This window comes from Diorhabda carinulata, chromosome 6, assembly GCF_026250575.1.
Source record: "Diorhabda carinulata isolate Delta chromosome 6, icDioCari1.1, whole genome shotgun sequence".
Lineage (NCBI taxonomy): Eukaryota > Metazoa > Arthropoda > Insecta > Coleoptera > Chrysomelidae > Diorhabda > Diorhabda carinulata.
The window spans coordinates 31,446,164-31,468,135 of NC_079465.1; the positions used below are offsets into that span (position 1 = coordinate 31,446,164).

The window sequence follows — 21,972 nt, forward strand, 5'->3', positions numbered from 1 at the left end:
GATGGGAGTTAGTTGACTTCGTATGTGGACAGACGTAAATTTCCACTTTATTTTTATAAAGTTGGTATTTCTGCTTGATCGGATTAATACAATGATGAAACTAATTAGTATGGAACTAAATTTAACCTTTGTGTGGGTGCATTGACACGATTTCTTACACAAACTTCCTCAAAATTGAAAGAAATCGGTAAAGCTGCGTTTACACGTTTGGTGGACGTTCGTAAATACAGACGTGTAAACTTGGCTTACGCGAGCTTGTCGAAATTTTTGTTTTTGTATAAAAATCTGTCAATATCAACGTATTAATCGACGTCTGCTGTATTTGCTCGCACAAAACCTGCTCGTAGTGTTCACTAACGCGCTCGCGAGCATGTGAACTACATCCAAGCGCTTGTGAAAACTTAGGCTGAGCTTCAGTAAACACTTGACAAACTTTTTTGAATGATTTATTGAGTTTTGTCAACATTCTTTTTTCCCAAAGGAGATTCAATAGAATGACCACTTCAATCACCAGATCTTGTAACGTTGGATTTTTTTTCGGTTAAATTATATAACGTCTATGGAAGATATTTATTCGTAGACGTATTTGGAAAAGAGTTTTTGAAGTGAATATGTCACTGTAGGTGAGAAAATGGGGATAATTTCGAGAAATTATTACAGGGTGAACAGTCCTTTCAATATAAATATACAAAAAAAAGATAACTAAAATACGATGGTTCTATTTTTTGTTTTTCGTATATTATTTTGAAGTTGACTAAATTTGCTAAAATTTGAGACCAAAACGGGCCTCATAAAATCATTGGTTCCCGAAATACAGCTTTTTGAAAATACGTGATTTTTTACTAAAATAGAAATTTTTTTCGAAATTGTCATTTATTTTATGAAATATCTTCTAAAATACACACCCCACGTCAAATTTTGTTACTAATAAAGTTGTAGTAAATTTTATTTGCTTCCATTTGAGACTTGATTGGTTTTTATACATACAGGGGTTGTCTCAAAAATGGACGATAATTAAAATGTGGCGGTGGATTTCAAACAACATAAAATTGTTGTATTTTTTTAGTTTTTTTTTCAATATTTCAATGAAAAAAGAATTTGATCGTTATAGTTATCCAAAACACTTTGAAAGAAGACAGAATTTACTACAATTTGAGACTAAAACGGGCCTCATAAAGTCATTGGTTTCCGAAATACAGTTTTTTGAAACTACGTGACTTCTTACCATAATTTTTTTCGAAATTGTCATTTATTTTGTGGAATATCTTCTAAAATACACACCCCACGTCAAATTTTGTAACTAATAAAGTTGTAGTAAATTTTATTAGCTTCCAATTGAAACAAAATTGGTTTTTGTAATTACAGGGGTTCTCTCAAAAATACCAGTTAACTAAAGTGTGACGGTGGAATCAAAACAACATAAAACTGTTGGATTTTTTTAGTTTTTGCTCAATATCTCAATGAAAAAAGAATTTGATCGTTGTAGTTATCCAGAACATTTTTGAAGAAGACGGAATTTACTACAATTTGGGACCAAAACGGGCCTCATAAAGTCATTGGTTCCCGAAATACAGTTTTTTGAAACTACGTGACTTCTTACCATAATTTTTTTCGAAATTGTCATTTATTTTGTGGAATATCTTCTAAAATACACACCCCACGTCAAATTTTGTTACTAATAAAGTTGTAGTAAATTTTATTAGCTTCCATTTGAGACTTGATTGGTAACTGTAGCTATAGGGGTTTTCCCAAAAATAAACGATAACTAAATACACAAATATTATCACAAACATGTCGAATCTTATATCAAATGAAATTGTAGAAAATTCAACTAAAATTTATATAAAAATTTAATTGAACCCTTCAAAATTGAATTATCAATAAATTTTTGGGTTAAAAAATAGTAGAAATCCAAAATTTATTCGTATTTACAAATTTATTTTTTATACTGTTTTTTTTTTAAATCTGGCAACGTTGTTCAGATGACCTCAAACAATTTTTATTAGCGTACTTCAAATATTTTGTTAATTTATATACAGGGGTTGTTTGAATAGAAAAAGTTAATTACTTCTTTTCTCCCAAGATGAATAAAATCGATTTTCGATCGTAATACGATTTATGTGTTAAATGTATTTAGTCCCTTCACCTTTCCCATAACCTCAATCTAATTACTTTATGAAGGTTAACAAAAAAACAAACTCGTAATTATTAATTTACTGAAGCGTGTATTGATTTATATAAATAAGCGATTTCCTGTATAAATTATCCTTATTTTAATCATGAAGAAACAACAATTATTTCCAATAATTTTCTTAATTTCGAAAAACGTATTCGGTTTCGATAAATTCGATTTGTACAATTATCCCGATCCGAGGTTCCTGAATTCGCATTATCAATTCAAAGGTCTCGGTTTGTTTCGACCCCATTTGAATATCAAAGAGGGTAACGAAAATTTCAAAGAAAATAATTATTTTGGAGGTAATTTCGGCGGTTTTAACGACGAAGAAAATTTGAAAAATTCGAAAGGCGAATCAGTTTCTATATTGAACGAAGATGGTAACAAAAACCAACACGTAGACGAAAAGGATTATTTCGAAGGACATCATTTTAATAAAAAAGGTATTTATTTATACGAGGTATTTCGTTATTTAATTTTTTTTATTTTATATGTATGTTAATAGAAAAATCTGGGGACGAACAATCAGCTATACACGGTCATCGTAGGGGTCACAAAATCAGAGGGTTTTCGAAATCGCATCATAACGATGAATCCGGGAAAACGGAAGAATATTACGATGAAGCACACGACGAAGCGGATAATGAAGAATTCGTAGGAAGATCGGGGGGATTTGGGGAATCGGGATCGTCGCGGTACCAAGGAGGTTATTTGGATAAAGGATCGGTTACCGAAGAAAAGAAAAAAATCGCCGACATCGATAAAGGTACCAAGTCGAAACAAATTAGTAAAGAAGAAGAACATTTTGGGGAAAATAGATTCAATGGAGATGGAGAATCGTTCGGGGAACATAAACTTTTGAATAATGGAGATCTAGGGGAGTATAGCGGATCTAGTACGTTTTGGAAACATCATCCAGGTTCTAATTTATAAATTTTTTTAATAAAAAATATCCAAAAAAAAAACAATTTCGAATAATTTCAAACCATTTCTCTAGACTAATTATTTTTTCTAAATAATGACTGTCGACTCAAAATTGGCTTTCATGTACACGTCTGAACAAAATATCTCTCTTGCAATGGAAATTTTGAGGTTAGAAAACAGAAAAAAGTCACAAAATCCAATAAAAAAACTTTTAATCTTCAAACGTAGGCGTTAATTAGATGCGATCTAACCTTAAAATGTCACAGAAGCTTTTTATCTGTCAATTTATTCGAAAATTTGACATTGACAACTGACAGATGATAAAATTCTGTGACATTTTAAGGTTGGGAAACAGAAAAAGTCACTGAAGGCCAAAATTGGTAAATATAGTGGGTCTTAAATACAATTTTAGTCATGTCGTTGGCAGAAATGTGAAAAAAATTGTTTTACTGATAGAAAATCGAAAAGAAAATGTTCTAATCTTCAAACGTAGGCGTTAATTAGATGCGATCTAACCTTAAAATGTCACAGAAGCTTTTCATCTGTCAATTGATTGGAAAATTTGACATCGACAACTGACAGATGATAAAATTCTGTGACATTTTAAGGTTGGGAAACAGAAAAAGTCACTGAAGGCCAAATTTGGTAAATATAGTGGGTCTTAAATACAATTTTAGTCATGTCGTTGGCAGAAATGTGAAAAAAATTGTTTTACTGATAGAAAATCGAAAAGAAAATGTTCTAATCTTCAAACGTAGGCGTTAATTAGATGCGATCTAACCTTAAAATGTCACAGAAGCTTTTTATCTGTCAATTTATTCGATAATTTGACAACGACAACTGACAGATGATAAAATTCTATGACATTTTAAGGTTAGGAAACAGAAAAAGTCACTGAAGGCCAAAATTGGTAAATATAGTGGGTCTTAAATACAATTTTAGTCATGTCGTTGGCAGAAATGTGAAAAAAATTGTTTTACTGATAGAAAATCGAAAAGAAAATGTTCTAATCTTCAAACGTAGGCGTTAATTAGATGCGATCTAACCTTAAAATGTCACAGAAGCTTTTTATCTGTCAATTTATTCGATAATTTGACAACGACAACTGACAGATGATAAAATTCTATGACATTTTAAGGTTAGGAAACAGAAAAAGTCACTGAAGGCCAAAATTGGTAAATATAGTGGGTCTTAAATACAATTTTAGTCATGTCGTTGGCCGAAATGTGAAAAAAATTGTTTTACTGATAGAAAATCGAAAAGAAAATGTTCTAATCTTCAAACGTAGGCGTTAATTAGATGCGATCTAACCTTAAAATGTCACAGAAGCTTTTCATCTGTCAATTGATTGGAAAATTTGACATCGACAACTGACAGATGATAAAATTCTGTGACATTTTAAGGTTAGGAAACAGAAAAAGTCACTGAAGGTCAAATTTGATGAATATAGTGGGTTTTCAGTACAATTTTAGTCCTGTCTCTAATCGTAATGTGAGAAAATATGTTTCCCTGATGAAAAATCAAAAAAAAATCTTTTAATATTAAAAAATAGCCGTAAATATATTTTTCCTACTCAGAATTTTAACTTGACGATCTATCTTGAACAGATTAGAGGCACTGGAATGAAAATTCAAACTCAACCCTCTACCCTACATAATATAATCGAATACAAAGGGTAGAAATGTTTAGAAGAACCCAAATTATGACGAATGAGGGCTATTTGCCCCCAAATCAAGTTGCATCCTTGAGGAATTATATGATTCGAAAATTTCGAAATTTTCTAAACACCAAATTTGTTGTGATACTAATAAGGGCATTAAATAATTATAAGTAGTCGTTCGAACCGCTCTAAGGGGTTAATTAGAAGCGATCTAACCTCAAAATTCCACAGAATTTCTTTATCTGTCAATTGATTCGGAATTGACAAGTGACAGATAAAGAAGTTTTGTGAAATTTTAAGGTTAGACCGGTTCTAATTAACCCCCTAACGAGATTAATATGAAAAATATGCGTTTAGTACGAACCATCCTGTAGATATCAGCTACGACACCCGATTTAGTCCCGTTGGACTTATTTTTACGTCGAATTATTATTTTAAGGTTATAAATAAAAATACGTGATTGAAATGCCTTATTTATTAACTACTTATATAAATATTTTAATTGAAAAAAAAAATATTAAGGTAAGTGAAAGTTTTATCACATGATCATTTATCAATAATAACCGAAACCGGGATGCTTTTTGTAAATACCGCTGTTCTCGTGATGGGCGGTTAATCCGCGTTCGCCGAATCCTTTATTCAAACCGTACGCTTCTTCGTTTTCGGCGAATTTGTTTTCGCCGAATTTCCCGTGGTTTCCTTGAGATTTATCTTGGAAATATTCGTTACCGACGTGACCTTCTTTAGTCGCCTCCCCTATAATACGAAAACAAAAATCTACCACCACATTTGACGCATTCAAATATAAGAAAAACTGTTTTTTTTTTTAACGAATATATATATATATATATACGAGGCACATCCGGAAAGTTAAATCGTACGCCGATCGAATAGGTTTAGTATGTAATGAAGATAGAAGAAAATAAAAAATATCACGTTGTAGAGGGAGTTTTTTTCGATAAAAAAGATCCCTTGCACTTTTTTTGTAAAAGCTGTAATTTCCTCGGAAAAAATTATAGAAAGTATTAATGGATCCCGCGCGCCAAAAACCCGCTTGGCTGCGTTAAATACGAATTTATTTGAAAATTTTTCGGTAATTTCTTCTGCGAAATTAATTTTATAAATAAAATTTGATAATTTTCGCGTATATACGAGGTATTTATAAGTTTAATTGCCTTAGAAAAACGACTTGATAGATTTAGAATTTTTTCCGAGGAAACTGTTGCTTTTACAAAAAAAGTGTAAAGGATCTTTTATATCGAAGAAAACTTATCCTACAACGTGGTGTTTTTTATTTTCTTTTATCTTCATTGCAGACTGAAATAATGGGAAATTTTGAAAATCTAACCAACTAAATTTCCCGATTTATACCACTTAAACTATTAATTTTTGTATCTGTATCTGTACGACAACTCAAACTTTTGGAAAATACGAATTTTTTTTTCATAATATACGAGGTTCACCTAAAAAATTCACATATAAAAACATACCTGTTTTAAATCTACCGTCGCTGTATCCTCCCTTGTATCCCTGTCCACCGGCTTCCCCGAATTTTCCGAATCGTCCGTCGAAGACGTAGTTTCCTCCTTGGTCGTGGTCGTGATCGAAAAATTCTTCTGTTTTACCGGTTTCGTCTAGGTGATGCGATTTTTTGAAACCTTTGATGTTGTGTCCTTTATTATGATTCGCGTTCAAAACTTTCTCGTCGCCGTGTTTACCCTCCGAATCGAAATATTCCGCCCCGTTGTACTGTTTACCTTCGTGGTGTCCTTTTTTTAAACCGTCGGCGTCGATAAAATGTAACGAATCCCCTTTGATGTCCTTGAAACCTACAGTTCCCGCGGCGTAACCGGCGTCCCCGTGATTCACCAATTCTCCGTTATACCCTTTCGCGTAATTGAATTTTTCGCCTACCAGATTTTGTTTACCATCGCTGTAAATTCCTTTGTCGATTTGGGATATACCGAAAGGAGCGTGTCCTGCTATTAAACCGGATTCGTAGGGGACTACGTGGGAATAACCGACAGGACCATAACTGAAATTACTTTACTTGTACCACAAGCTAAACGTTTGGGCGCTACTATTAATATTAGAAACAACCAAAATTAATCTATTTTGGACAAATTTGAACTAGCAATTTGAAATTTTTAGTTAATAGTTTGGGCGACAATTTCAAAAACGTGAATATACACTATCTTCAGATTCTAGGCAAGTTCATCTCAAGTTGGGCGCCTATTTGTCAATAAAACAATCAAAATCACAAGTTTGACGACATTTTAAATTAAAGAACCCAAGCTTAAAGTTTGGGCGCTACTATTAATAAAGGAAATAATCTAAATCATCAGAGTCAGAGCAATTTATTACCAATTTGGACGCCTATTTATCAAGAAATCGATCAAAAAACCAAGTAGACTATATTGTAATTAATAGAACCCAAGCTAAACGTTTGGGCGCTACTATTAATACTGGAAATTATTATATTTTGAACAAATTTGAACCCAATTTGGACGCCAATTTGAATAATAGCACGTAGAAATAAAAGTTTGAGATTTATAACGAAAATAATTCAAAATTAATAGTTTGGGCGCTACTATTAATACTGGAAAGTACTAAAATTATAATATTTTGAACAAATTTGAACCCAATTTGGACGCCAATTTGAATAATAGCACGTAGAAATAAAAGTTTGAGATTTATAACGAAAATAATTCAAAATTAATAGTTTGGGCGCTACTATTAATACTGGAAAGTACTAAAATTATAATATTTTGAACAAATTTGAACCCAATTTGGACGCCAATTTGAATAATAGCACGTAGAAATAAAAGTTTGAGATTTATAACGAAAATAATTCAAAATTAATAGTTTGGGCGCTACTATTAATACTGGAAAGTACTAAAATTATAATATTTTGAACAAATTTGAACCCAATTTGGACGCCAATTTGAATAATAGCACGTAGAAATAAAAGTTTGAGATTTATAACGAAAATAATTCAAAATTAATAGTTTGGGCGCTACTATTAATACTGGAAAGTACTAAAATTATAATATTTTGAACAAATTTGAACCCAATTTGGACGCCAATTTGAATAATAGCACGTAGAAATAAAAGTTTGAGATTTATAACGAAAATAATTCAAAATTAATAGTTTGGGCGCTACTATTAATACTGGAAAGTACTAAAATTATTATATTTTGAATAAATTTGAACCCAATTTGGACGCCAATTTGAATAATAGCACGTAGAAATAAAAGTTTGAGATTTATAACGAAAATAACTCAAAATTAATAGTTTGGGCGCTACTATTAATACTGGAAAGTACTAAAATTATTATATTTTGAATAAATTTGAACCCAATTTGGACGCCAATTTCAATAATAGCACGTAGAAATAAAAGTTTGAGATTTATAACGAAAATAATTCAAAATTAATAGTTTGGGCGCTACTATTAATACTGGAAAGTACTAAAATTATTATATTTTGAATAAATTTGAACCCAATTTGAACGCCAATTTGAATAATAGCACGTAGAAATAAAAGTTTGAGATTTATAACGAAAATAACTCAAAATTAATAGTTTGGGCGCTACTATTAATACTGGAAAGTACTAAAATTATTATATTTTGAATAAATTTGAACCCAATTTGGACGCCAATTTCAATAATAGCACGTAGAAATAAAAGTTTGAGATTTATAACGAAAATAATTCAAAATTAATAGTTTGGGCGCTACTATTAATACTGGAAAGTACTAAAATTATTATATTTTGAATAAATTTGAACCCAATTTGGACGCCAATTTGAATAATAGCACGTAGAAATAAAAGTTTGAGATTTATAACGAAAATAACTCAAAATTAATAGTTTGGGCGCTACTATTAATACTGGAAAGTACTAAAATTATTATATTTTGAATAAATTTGAACCCAATTTGGACGCCAATTTCAATAATAGCACGTAGAAATAAAAGTTTGAGATTTATAACGAAAATAATTCAAAATTAATAGTTTGGGCGCTACTATTAATACTGGAAAGTACTAAAATTATAATATTTTGAACAAATTTGAACCCAATTTGGACGCCAATTTGAATAATAGCACGTAGAAATAAAAGTTTGAGATTTATAACGAAAATAATTCAAAATTAATAGTTTGGGCGCTACTATTAATACTGGAAAGTACTAAAATTATAATATTTTGAACAAATTTGAACCCAATTTGGACGCCAATTTGAATAATAGCACGTAGAAATAAAAGTTTGAGATTTATAACGAAAATAATTCAAAATTAATAGTTAGGGCGCTACTATTAATACTGGAAAGTACTAAAATTATAATATTTTGAACAAATTTGAACCCAATTTGGACGCCAATTTGAATAATAGCACGTAGAAATAAAAGTTTGAGATTTATAACGAAAATAATTCAAAATTAATAGTTTGGGCGCTACTATTAATACTGGAAACAACTAAAATTATTAGATTTCGGAAGAATTTAACCCTAATTTGGTCGTCAATTTGAACAATCACTTACAGTAGCACTAGATTGGAATTTTTACTAAAGATAAATAGTTTACAGTGAGGGCGTCACCGAAAATAACCAAAATAATCAAATTCTGGACAATTTCGTGTTAATTTGGGCGCCGATTGATCAATAAAACATTCAATACCAAAAGTTTGACGATATTTTAACTAAAAATACCCAAACAAATCATTTGGGCGCTACTTTTAACAATATTTGTTCCATTAAATAAATTATACAACTACAAATATTTCAAAGATAATTACCCGTAACCGGGTCCTAAAGGAACCCCAATTAATCCTTTTCGTCCGTAATATCCAACGTCCTCACGCAATCCTCCGTATCCTGGGATGCCTCCCGCGTAACCTACACTTTTCGGTACAACAACTTCGTGTTCGTAAGGATATTTTTTGTAAGCCAGACCATATGGATACCCCAAATCGTGATCGTATTCCTGGGTGCTGTATTTACCGTACGGCCCTAATTCGGTTTCGTAAAATTTCGCTTCTGTTTTGTAAACAGTTGAAAATAAAACTAATAACAACGTCGAGAACATTTTCGATAAGTGATAATGTTGATTTTAGGATCGATACATATATATACAACCATAGATTTGTCGGTTGATTAAGTTTGTATATTAGAAGAAGAAAAAAAAATTTGATTTAAACAAATTATTGTGGTATATTTTCGTGACCTTAAATATTGTCGGGAATATGGAAAAAAATTATTTATTTCATAACCGTTGGGAAGGAAAAAATATCGAAGTAATTTCATGGTTTGTTAACGAGAAATATTGTTTGAACAAATATGTTTATCATGGTGGAAGAAAAAAAAATTAATTCGAAATCTAATCATCGTATTTCAACATATTCCAAGTTTGCACTTCTCCGAAGACCTTCCGGGCGTCTGCAAACTCCCGGAGAACATCGTTAACCAGTAAATATTGATCTTGAGGACATCAGCTATTGGGTATCTCTTAAATTATGTTACCAACACATGGACTAAAGTCTGTAGACAACATCTGGTATCCGATTAGTTAAGATCATCGTTCCAATTCGGTTTGGTAGCTTTCTAACCTAACCTATCCATCTAGGATTCGGTGTTTGTTGATAAAGACTAAATTGACTTTAGAGTTTGGTTCTTTGATCAAGTAACTTCTCGTATTTGGTATTTCTGATAACTCCTTCTGTGACCAGCTTCTCCATATCTAATACAAAGTCCAGATTATGGCAAACGAAGTCCAGGGGTCAATAATCCTTATCCGCAGAATTCGCGTCGACGTCTTCGACAATATTTAGTAGCGGATGACTTCGTGTGATAGTTGGTATTCTTTATCTTCATTTTTTTTTTGAATAACGAGTTAATTTTCGAGGAGGTCAATCTGGAAGACCTCCACAAACCAAACGCTGATCTCTTCCGCAATCTTTCGCAGCGATAATATTAATATCGTTATTTACGATTTCAATAACCGTCCATTTCAGTATTAAATTTAATCCGTTTTATTCAAAGTTTGATACCAAATATTCCGTTGTAGAACGGACATAACCTTAATTTTTCTTCTAGCGTATATCCCGTCTTAATAGACCTAAATTTCGACCAACAATACAAACCGTGAAAAGACGCTCGAACGACCGTTGAAAACGATTCGGGTATAAAAACTCTCGATCGACAATTTTCAAATCATTCGAATCTTCAGTTTAATCGGAAGAAGATGATTAGAATCAGTGCTCCCTTAGTTTTCACCTTATTTTTAGAAAATGTGTTGTGTAGTTATTTATCTATGGGAATGGGCGGCGGCGGCGGCGGCGCGAATCTAATCGGAACAGGCGGTGGAATGATGGGAGCCGGAATGATGGGAGGCGGAGGAGCCGGAATGATGTCGGGAGGCGGAGCAGGTATGATGACGGGAGGCGGAGGAGCCGGAATGATGTCAGGAGGCGGAGCCGGAATGATGTCGGGAGGCGGAGCCGGAATGATGGGAGGTGGCGGAGCAGGAATGATGACAGGTGGAGCTGGTATGATGACTAAGGGAGCGATGATGGGTGCAGGAATGTCGGGCGGTAACTTAAATGACACTAAAATAAAAAAAAATTATTTCATTACGACATATTTTAAGGTATGGGAGGAGGTAGTATGATGGGAGGAGGAGCTGGAATGATGGGAGGCGGAGAAATGATGGGAGGAGCTGGTATGATGGGAGGCGCCGGTATGATGGGAGGTGCCGGAATGATGGGAGGAGCCGGAATGATGGGAGGTGCCGGAATGATGGGAGGTGCCGGGATGATGGGAGGTGGCGGAATGATGGGAGGTGCCGGTATGATGGGAGGCGGAGGTATGATGGGAGGCGGTATGGGAGGTGGAATCGGTATACACGGCTACGGAGGTGGTAGCATGAACGAAGGACAATACAGTAAAGGAAATAAAAATTTGAACGATTTAAGATACGAAAAGGCTCACGGTCATCACGGCGGTGAATACGGCAAAGGTCAATCGGGTTATAATCAAGGTGAAATGGCAGCTAAAGACATGAAAGGCGATATAGGTTATTACAACGGCGCCCAAGGCGATAAAAAAATCTACGAGGACGGTAAAGTATATCACGGCGCCAAAAAATTCGATCAGGAAGGTAAAAACGAAGGTGTCCAAAGTATGATGAAAGGTCATAAGAAGGGACACAAGATGAAAGGTTTCAAAAATTCTCATCAAAAACACGAATCGGGAAAAACTGAAGAATTCTACGACGAAGATCACGACGAAGGCGGCAACTACTTGTTCAATAACCAAGCAGGAAGTTTCGGCGAAAACGCCGGAGCCGCGTTCAAGGGAGGTAAAGACATCGGTAAATTTTCCGCCGAAGAAGCCGGTAAATCGGGACACTTTAAACAACAGTTTCTTGCTGATAAGGCTAATGCTAACCAAGGAAGGTATGTATCGATATTAAAACTTGATTTTATAAACTATTTCGTCCTTAGAATCCTTTTTCTTTTATCCTTTTATCTTTTTAAACATCGAAATAGCTTCCTATTTAAATCTTTTTGTACATAACCTCAAAATTTCGAACTATTTGAGGTTATGTAACCAAACAAATAACCATTTTAAAGGTTATATATTTTTCCTTGTGATATTCACTGTTTAATAATATTTTAATTCATAACAAATAGGTTTTTAATTACGACAAATATGTAATAATTATGTAATTTTTTCATATATTCACCTTTTGGAATTGAAATTTCAAAATTATAAATTTTCTATTCGGATTTTTTTTCTCAATTTTTGTAGAAAATCAAATTTCAATAAACAAATTTCATATTAGTCTCTATCGAAATATAAAAATCACATAAAAATATACCACAACTCTAAATCTCCAAATTTTTGAAAAAAACATAAACCAAAATAAAACTTTATCTAAAAAAATCACTTATTTCCATACTTACAAATATCACTTTTGTATTATTAAAATTTTCCCCAACGAAAATCTATCATTTCAACGATTCCCTCATCGCAAACAATTCGTACAACCCCTGTATATAAAAAATAACTATATTCGCGAACCATTAATAATCGTTGCGGTTACGAACCGGTTCAAGATTTCAATTCACCACTGACGATTTGATACGACCTGTGAATACGAAACTGTTACTAAAACTACACAAACGAACGCACCGCGAACGACAATTTTGACATTTAAAACTAATAATTAGACCAATGAAAATATCTATGAACTGTCAGTGTTGTATTTAGGGTTATAATATTAAAATAATGTCGTGTTTAGGTACGGCGAGAAAAAATATGGCAACAGCGGATCAATGTACGGACTCAATAATGGAGCAGGCGTTAACAGTATGGCGGGACATCATCATTCCAGCAATTTCTACAAACATCATCCCTTTTATAAGTATTATTATTAATGATAGGGGTTTGAGTAAGAAAATGCAATAAATACGGATTTTTTTCACGCGGAATTAACTTATGTGATGAACTACAGGGTGATTCCCACAATTTATAGTTATTATAATCATATTATACGAGGTGTATTACGAAAAATGTTGTTTTTAGGTTATAAATTACGTAGTTGTGTATCTTCTTTTTCGTTGTATTTTATTTTCAAGTGCCCATAAAATTATTTCATCGACAGTATGAATTAATAATAAGGGACTGACGTTGTTTAGAAGATTTTCTTCTTCTTTTTTTTGAAATCAATTTACGTAAAATAATAACAAGCACTTATTTTTTTTTTAAATGATGTATAATGTAAATATTTATGGTAGTGATTAATTTAATTTTTTAAAATGACGATTGTTAAACTTGACGACGACTGCTATGAAATGTATGATCGAACGTATAAAAAAATGAAATAAAAAAATTTTATTTGCAAGTGACGAACATATTTTATTATCCCTCAAACGAATTTTTTTCACAAAAATTTCGGTTTAGTTCGAATGTATGGGGAAAAAACTGGCACAGGTTAATGGAGAAAAGGAGTTTTTCAATTATCTCGTCCTTTATTGTTCATTTTTCTATGAATTCGTCATATTTTTGCCCCTTCTAACCATTATTATCAATTGGAGCTGGTTCTTCGTTACACAGTCGACTTCTAATTCTAATTTTCTTTTAATTTCATCATCTCCGGCTTCTAAAATATCGAATTATATCGATATCTGATAGTTTTAAGGGACATTTCTACTAGATTGGATCTAAATCTTCATCGTGGTCCTTGATCATCAGATCCAGGTGATTAATTCAATTCAGAATACTTGGAATTTCATTCTAGAAGCTTCTGATGATGATGTAGTTCCATACTATTCATTTTTCTATGAACTCATCTTGTTTTTTGCTCTTTGCAACCATCATTAACAGTTGGAACTGGTTCTTCGTTACACAGACGATTTCTAATCTTCCATTTCAATTTCCTCGCCAATTTTCTTGTAATTTCGTTAATTTCATCCTCTGCTGCTTCTAAAATATTGAATTATATCGATATCTGATAGTTTTAAGGGACATTTCTACTAGATTGGATCTAAATCTTCATCGTGGTCCTTGATCATCAGATCCAGGTGATTAATTCAATTCAGAATACTTGGAATTTCATTCTAGAAGCTTCTGATGATGATGTAGTTCCATACTATTCATTTTTCTATGAACTCATCTTGTTTTTTGCTCTTTGCAACCATCATTAACAGTTGGAACTGGTTCTTCGTTACACAGTCGACTTCTAATTCTAATTTTCTTGTAATTTCGTTAATTTCATCCTCTGCTGCTTCTAAAATATTGAATTATATCGATATCTGATAGTTTTAAGGGACATTTCTACTAGATTGGATCTAAATCTTCATCGTGGTCCTTGATCATCAGATCCAGGTGATTAATTCAATTCAGAATACTTGGAATTTCATTCTAGAAGCTTCTGATGATGATGTAGTTCTATACTATTCATTTTTCTATGAATTCATCTTGTTTTTTGCTCTTTGCAACCATCATTAACAGTTGGAACTGGTTCTTCGTTACACAGTCGACTTCTAATTCTAATTTTCTTGTAATTTCGTTAATTTCATCATCTGCTGCTTCTAAAATATTGAATTATATCGATATCTGATAGTTTTGAGGAGCATTTCAACAAGATTGGATCTAAATCTTCATCGTGGTCCTTGATCATCAGATCCAGGTGATTAATTCCATTCCAAATACTTGGAATTTCATTCTAGAAGCTTCTGATGAAATGAAACTAGTTCGTTCTCTCGAGAAGTGTCAAAAGTCAATAAAATAGGATCCCATCCTTCATATAATCAACAGATTGTGATATTTTTATAAAGTATACGATTGGGGGAATGGACGTCTTGTATAAAGGTCAAAATAATAAAAAAAAAACGTTGATTTGATCGTAATATTTATTCTAAAATTAAACAGAACAGAAAAAGAGGCATAACAAATTGTAAAAAAAACCATTTCTGTCTTTTTTTTTCCAATTTCATCACTATATTTTGAAATTACCGCAATTTTCACTTGGTAAGCAGGAAGAATTGCAAAAAAAGAGAGAGAAGCGTCGAAAGATATTTTTTTATATGAAAAAAAAAAACAGAAATGGCGAAATTCACTCGAATTTACAACACACACTGGAATGTCTTAAAATAGAATAAAGAAATAAAAAAAATTCAACACCAAATCAGTCGCAGTAGAAAAAAATTTGTCCACTGGGATTTTAGGAACCAATAAATTAACCTACAAACTTTCCCGATGTCATCTAGACCACTATATTCGCCAGATTTTGTTACAAGTCACTTTATATTTTAAAAAATTCGTATAAATTGTCAAAAAGTGCTCGAAATATCTTAATGTCTTCGAAGAACTTAAAAATCCCTTTCCAAAATATGTTAAGTTAAAATTAGATGTACCTAAAGGCTCTGAAGAACCCCGGAGTTGAACTAATTCATCAAAACTACGAAAAAATTCAGAGGAACCTAAAAAACTACAAACGTTTATAGGCCCTCAGGTGTTGGAAGGATCCTGAAGACTATAAAAAAGGAAACAGAATCAGGATTCGTCGAAATTCCTGCTAAAGTCGAATAAATTCAAACAGGTGCGAATCCAGAGGAACCCAAAGCAATTTTAGACCGATCCAGATCCTCAGGTGTTCAAAGGAACCCAAAGAACACAAAGAAGAGAATGAAAATGAATCAGGATTCGTCGAAAATCCTGCCAAAGTCGAATAAATTCAAACAGGTGCGAATCCAGAGGAACCCAAAGCAATTTTAGACCGATCCAGATCCTCAGGTGTTCAAAGGAACCCAAAGAACACAAAGAAGAGAATGAAAATGAATCAGGATTCGTCGAAAATCCTGCCAAAGTCGAATAAATTCAAACAGGTGCGAATCCAGAGGAACCCAAAGCAATTTTAGACCGATACAGATCCTCAGGTGTTAAAAGGAACACAAAGAACACAAAGAAGAGAATGAAAATGAAACAGGATTCGTCGAAAATCCTGTCAAAGTCGAATAAATTCAAACAGGTGCGAATCCAGAGGAGCCCAAAGCAATTTTAGACCGATCCAGATCCTCAGGTGTTAAAAGGAACCCAAAGAACACAAAGAAGAGAATGAAAATGAATCAGGATTCGTCGAAAATCCTGCCAAAGTCGAATAAATTCAAACAGGTGCGAATCCAGAGGAGCCCAAAGCAATTTTAGACCGATCCAGATCCTCAGGTGTTGAAAGGAACCCAAAGAACACAAAGAAGAGAATGAAAATGAATCAGGATTCGTCGAAAATCCTGCCAAAGTCGAATAAATTCAAACAGGTGCGAATCCAGAGGAACCCAAAGCAATTTTAGACCGATCCAGATCCTCAGGTGTTCAAAGGAACCCAAAGAACACAAAGAAGAGAATGAAAATGAATCAGGATTCGTCGAAAATCCTGCCAAAGTCGAATAAATTCAAACAGGTGCGAATCCAGAGGAACCCAAAGCAATTTTAGACCGATCCAGATCCTCAGGTGTTCAAAGGAACCCAAAGAACACAAAGAAGAGAATGAAAATGAATCAGGATTCGTCGAAAATCCTGCCAAAGTCGAATAAATTCAAACAGGTGCGAATCCAGAGGAACCCAAAGCAATTTTAGACCGATCCAGATCCTCAGGTGTTCAAAGGAACCCAAAGAACACAAAGAAGAGAATGAAAATGAATCAGGATTCGTCGAAAATCCTGCCAAAGTCGAATAAATTCAAACAGGTGCGAATCCAGAGGAGCCCAAAGCAATTTTAGACCGATCCAGATCCTCAGGTGTTAAAAGGAACCCAAAGAACACAAAGAAGAGAATGAAAATGAATCAGGATTCGTCGAAAATCCTGCCAAAGTCGAATAAATTCAAACAGGTGCGAATCCAGAGGAACCCAAAGCAATTTTAGACCGATACAGATCCTCAGGTGTTAAAAGGAACACAAAGAAGAGAATGAAAATGAATCAGGATTCGTCGAAAATCCTGCCAAAGTCGAATAAATTCAAACAGGTGCGAATCCAGAGGAACCCAAAGCAATTTTAGACCGATACAGATCCTCAGGTGTTAAAAGGAACACAAAGAACACAAAGAAGAGAATGAAAATGAAACAGGATTCGTCGAAAATCCTGTCAAAGTCGAATAAATTCAAACAGGTGCGAATCCAGAGGAGCCCAAAGCAATTTTAGACCGATCCAGATCCTCAGGTGTTAAAAGGAACCCAAAGAAGAGAATGAAAATGAATCAGGATTCGTCGAAAATCCTGCCAAAGTCGAATAAATTCAAACAGGTGCGAATCCAGAGGAACCCAAAGCAATTTTAGACCGATACAGATCCTCAGGTGTTGAAAGGAACCCAAAGAACACAAAGAAGAGAATGAAAATGAATCAGGATTCGTCGAAAATCCTGCTAAAGTCGAATAAATTCAAACAGGTGTGAATCCAGAGAAACCCAAAGCAATTTTAGACCAAAACAGATCCTCAGGAGCATAAAGAACCTACAGAAGACAAAGAAGGAAGTTAGGAAACGTTGAAAATCATACAAGAACACATCAAGTTCAAGATGACGTGACTTTTACGACACTTGAGGCATTTATGCACCTTTACAGATGGATAAGGAGCCCAAAGAACTCTAGGAAGATATGAAGGAAAGACGGAATATATCAAAAATCCTGTTGGAACAGTAACTGGATTGTAGGACACCATTTTGTACACCAAAACATAAAAAACCTGACGAAATATGCGGATTGGTTGATATCACTAATTAAAACGTATGCACGTATACAAATAAAGTGGTACCAACCAAAAAAGTGGTACCAATATGGCCAATTTTAAGAATCACAACCAGAATCAAAAAACAAACTGCAGCATACCGTCGAAATATTGCTAGAAACTATTTTCTATATATCTACAAAGATTTACACGCATATAATACACATTATATAGAAAATAGAGGGTAAAAAAAAATCTTTGGTTTATATGGCTACGGGAAAACATAAAAAAAAAATTTATACGAGACTAGATTTCAATACGTAAAGTTGTGCTTTGGAAAGACCGCCGTTGCTCTCAGTTCGTTCGGGTCATGCAGATTACGATAATGCCTCGTCCAAACCAAACCTATCAACTATAAAAACGTTCAAATTTTAGTTTCGGCATCAAAAATTTCTACTAAATCGTTAATATAAATGCGAAACCCACCCGTTAGATTTCACTAGAGAAAAGCGCTCGGATTGGCTCGTGGGTCTTTCTGATTACGATAACGAACTGTTAGTAGTACACCCATAAACTGAAAAAAATTTAGAAACATGCAAACCGAACCACCAATTTGTTAGTATACTAGGTGGGGTTGTTAAATAACGAGACAGAAATTTTTTGTTTTAACTAAAATATTGGGGATGATTTACGTGTTTGGAACGCCCTTTGAGGTCAAAAACTGGTGAAAATATCGAAAAAATCACAAAAATATTTGTATAGACACGCGATGTAGGGATATATATTGAAATTGATATTAAACAAATTTACTTAATATAAAAAAAAATGTTTTATATTATTGGTCTCGTTATTTAATAACCGCACCTCGTATTTATAACATCGACAACAATAAAACATATTTTAAAACAATTTTTGTAGTATATATCGAGAGATTTCACTAAATAAATGAAAATATTTTAAAAAAAGCATCCAATAGAATAATAATCTTGTATTTAAAATTGAAATGTTAAAGATAAAGTTAGTAGTAATGAAAACTTCATTTTAATTTCGAAAACCATAAAAATATATATTATAGGGAAATATTTAACTATAGTTTTATGTTAATGTACTTAATTATGGAATAAATGACAATTCTAACTCATTTTACGTACTATATTAATATCTATTTATCATCAATATCGACGGGATTAAAAGTTAGGTTATGTACCTATCGTTGATCGTTACTAAAGATTTAAATTGATTAATTACAAACCCAGTTAATAAGCATACAATAAAAATAACTGATTAGCTATATAAAACGATTTTATATTGTTGTTTATAAAAACTTACATCAAATTGATATTCAGAAATATTATTGTCGACGATGTTGAATGTTTTCCAGCACCACTTTGTATTTATTTCAAAACTTTTTATAATGTAGATTAAACTATATTTTTTAAACACTTGTACACTACAAAATTTATAAAAAGATTCAAATATTTTCACGGTTTTTATTAAATTTATTCGTGAAACTTCTAGATCAGTTGTTGACTTTGACAGAACGCGAAATTCGGTGTTGCCAAACTTCAATCGAGATATAAAAATACGTCAGGTAAAAGATTAATAGAAACGAACAAAAGATTAATTTAAATGACATTAATGTAATTTCGTATCTTGTTTTGTGAGAATAATTAATTTTAATGAAAATAAAATTAATGGAAGAATAGGAAAGTATGAAAATTTGTTTCAAAATCTTTCCAATGTAAGGTTATATTTCAGTTCTGGCAACAATGGTATAAAACAACAAGTGTTTAAATACAGGAATATCGGCGGCCATCGACGTATTGATAGATCCTAGCGGCGTTGCCTTACTGATTTATGTTTTAGTTATTTAACTGGCGACGATTGCATTTCACATTTTGTTTTATGCAACTAATAAATTATAGTAGAAACAAATTAATTAATAAGATTATCGGATTAATTAGTAAATATAAAATGTCGACTAAAGAAAAAGTTTCGGTAGTAATTTTGGTTTAAAGTTATTCATATTTAAAGAAATATTTCAGTTCTGGCAACAGCGGAATTTCAGAACGTCGTCGGCCATCGATATCCGAACCGTGTTTTACGACGTTGCCATTCTGCTTTAGTTTTCCTTTAAACTAATGATAACACGAAGGATATGAACGAAATTTGAAAAATAAGATAATTCAACCATTGAAACGAAATATAATTTTTTTGTTATAATCAAATGTTTTATCGATGTCGATATAAAAAATGTTAATATCAAACAACCAGACACCATTAAATACGAAGTTTTATAAAAAATCTTATTAAAATAAAATGTATAACTAATATAAGAGGTTTGTTTGTAAAGTTTTTGACCTAAAAATTTCAATTTTCTTCCTAACATGCTCCCTTTATACCTTCAACGAAAACTTATATATACAAAGTAAAATTTTAAGGTTATGTAACAGAGAAAAGTCACCGAGTATGTAATATTCGATGCATAGTTGGTAAATATAACAAGAAATTCGTAATTTCATCAATGGCGGTTTCAATTCGCAATTTTTTTGTCTAAAAGTGAAAAATTTGATTCATTACTATTGAAAACTGCTTCGAAAATGTACATTTGAGAAACACTAGCACCTAAAGTACCTCAAGGATATTAAAAAATTGGAATAAAATACCCCAAATTGAATATTATAGAACAAATTCGAGGGAAACCAAATTTTTTTACGAAAGATATCGAGTTGTGGGGGCGATTGGAACTGATAATATATAGAAAATTGTTTATTTTTAGAAATTAATAAAAAAAAATAAATTGGGACAAGAACATGTGATATTAATCCTTAATTATCCTTTAATATACATAATTCCACCAACATTTTCCAATTTTTACCCAAAAAATTAACGATTTTCTTACCTCTGTAAAGCTGAAAAACAACCCAATCCAACCGCACAATTTGAAAGCGTAATTAATAGTATTTTGTAACTTTTCCATGCAATTAGGACAATGACAAGTTGTAATAGGATCGACGCATAAACGATTCTAAAATTCAATTATGTAATTAACAAAACGCGGGGGGTAGAAGAAGACTTACCTCTATGGCGGTATAATCAGGGGGTACAACCTCCTTATCGACTTTCTGATCGAATCCACAACAACTAAACACGTTCTGTACATTAGATCTCGTTATATTCTTCTCCCTTTTCCAACCTTCTTCGGCTAATTGCGTCTGTTGTTCCAGATTCACTCCAAGACAAGCGCAAGCCACAGAAAATTGTATTAGAAATAAAAGAAATAATATAACCATATACTAAATACGTTATTTAAGGAATTTTCCATAGTAAATATATAAATTTTATTGTTTAAATTAGTTAATTCAAGACGTGGGTTGATAAATGATAAAATTACACTTCCTGTATTTATTTTTATTTCTTAGGAAAAGGATACGAAAAATAACATGACTTGATGGTGTTTTACGGCTCCCAACAGTCCTAAGACCGATATTAACATCAGTATTATACCACATGCTAAAATACCTCCGACTATTGGTAAGTTTGTTACCAAAGTAGCGGCACGTCCGTATACTGCTACTCCTATCAATACAAACGCTACCACCTAAAAAACCATTCGTAATTTATATTTATTAATGATAGTTATTAGTACTTACGATATATAAGACGTTGAGAGCGATAAGAGCATTTTTTGAACAAGTAAAACCACCGCACATTTTATAAACATAAATTACGTTTAGTAATACAACAGCACTGACACTTGTTTAAGAAAAACTGACAGGTCATAGATTAAATAATTTTGTATTACCTATTTGACAAGTGACAGAAATTCTATCATAAAAATATATATATATATGAAGAAATTCCTATAATAATTTTAGGAGAATTTCGAAATTCATTTTATAATAATTAGCTATAATTATATCATTAATACTCTGGTTTTCATAAATTGTGGCCGTAGAATTAAATTATTTGGTATTAACGATTTGACAAATGACAGG

General features: G+C 32.5%; 4 protein-coding genes across 6 annotated transcripts; 2 read left to right on the forward strand and 2 right to left on the reverse strand.

The window, feature by feature from the left end:
• The first annotated feature begins 2,279 nt into the window (after positions 1 to 2,279).
• Positions 2,280 to 3,109, forward strand: LOC130895836 (uncharacterized). The gene is made up of 2 exons (XM_057803387.1): positions 2,280 to 2,619; positions 2,682 to 3,109. Exons 1-2 carry the CDS (start codon positions 2,280 to 2,282, stop codon positions 3,107 to 3,109), a joined length of 768 nt encoding a protein of 255 aa, XP_057659370.1.
• Positions 3,110 to 5,220: 2,111 nt separating this feature from the next.
• LOC130894881 (uncharacterized) lies at positions 5,221 to 12,895 on the reverse strand. Its single transcript, XM_057801902.1, has 3 exons — positions 9,548 to 12,895; positions 6,251 to 6,795; positions 5,221 to 5,516 (listed from the first exon to the last, which is right to left on the reverse strand). The coding sequence occupies exons 1-3, from the start codon at positions 9,835 to 9,837 to the stop codon at positions 5,314 to 5,316; spliced, it is 1,038 nt and encodes a 345-aa protein (XP_057657885.1). The 5' UTR covers positions 9,838 to 12,895; the 3' UTR covers positions 5,221 to 5,313.
• LOC130895837 (uncharacterized) lies at positions 11,068 to 13,041 on the forward strand. Its single transcript, XM_057803388.1, has 3 exons — positions 11,068 to 11,341; positions 11,398 to 12,205; positions 13,023 to 13,041. Exons 1-3 carry the CDS (start codon positions 11,068 to 11,070, stop codon positions 13,039 to 13,041), a joined length of 1,101 nt encoding a protein of 366 aa, XP_057659371.1.
• Positions 13,042 to 13,076: 35 nt separating this feature from the next.
• LOC130894883 (tetraspanin-31) lies at positions 13,077 to 21,769 on the reverse strand. Of its 3 annotated transcripts, XM_057801906.1 has the most exons (6): positions 21,628 to 21,768; positions 21,408 to 21,575; positions 21,055 to 21,270; positions 20,877 to 21,002; positions 18,461 to 18,548; positions 15,155 to 18,386 (listed from the first exon to the last, which is right to left on the reverse strand). In XM_057801906.1, exons 1-5 carry the CDS (start codon positions 21,685 to 21,687, stop codon positions 18,474 to 18,476), a joined length of 645 nt encoding a protein of 214 aa, XP_057657889.1. In that variant the 5' UTR covers positions 21,688 to 21,768; the 3' UTR covers positions 15,155 to 18,386; positions 18,461 to 18,473. The 3 variants fall into 3 exon arrangements, with proteins under 3 accessions (XP_057657890.1, XP_057657888.1, XP_057657889.1); XM_057801907.1 differs by lacking the exons at positions 15,155 to 18,386; positions 18,461 to 18,548 and adding an exon at positions 13,077 to 13,152 and having other exon boundaries at positions 21,628 to 21,769; XM_057801905.1 differs by lacking the exon at positions 18,461 to 18,548 and having other exon boundaries at positions 15,149 to 18,386.
• Between the last annotated feature and the right edge of the window lie 203 nt (positions 21,770 to 21,972).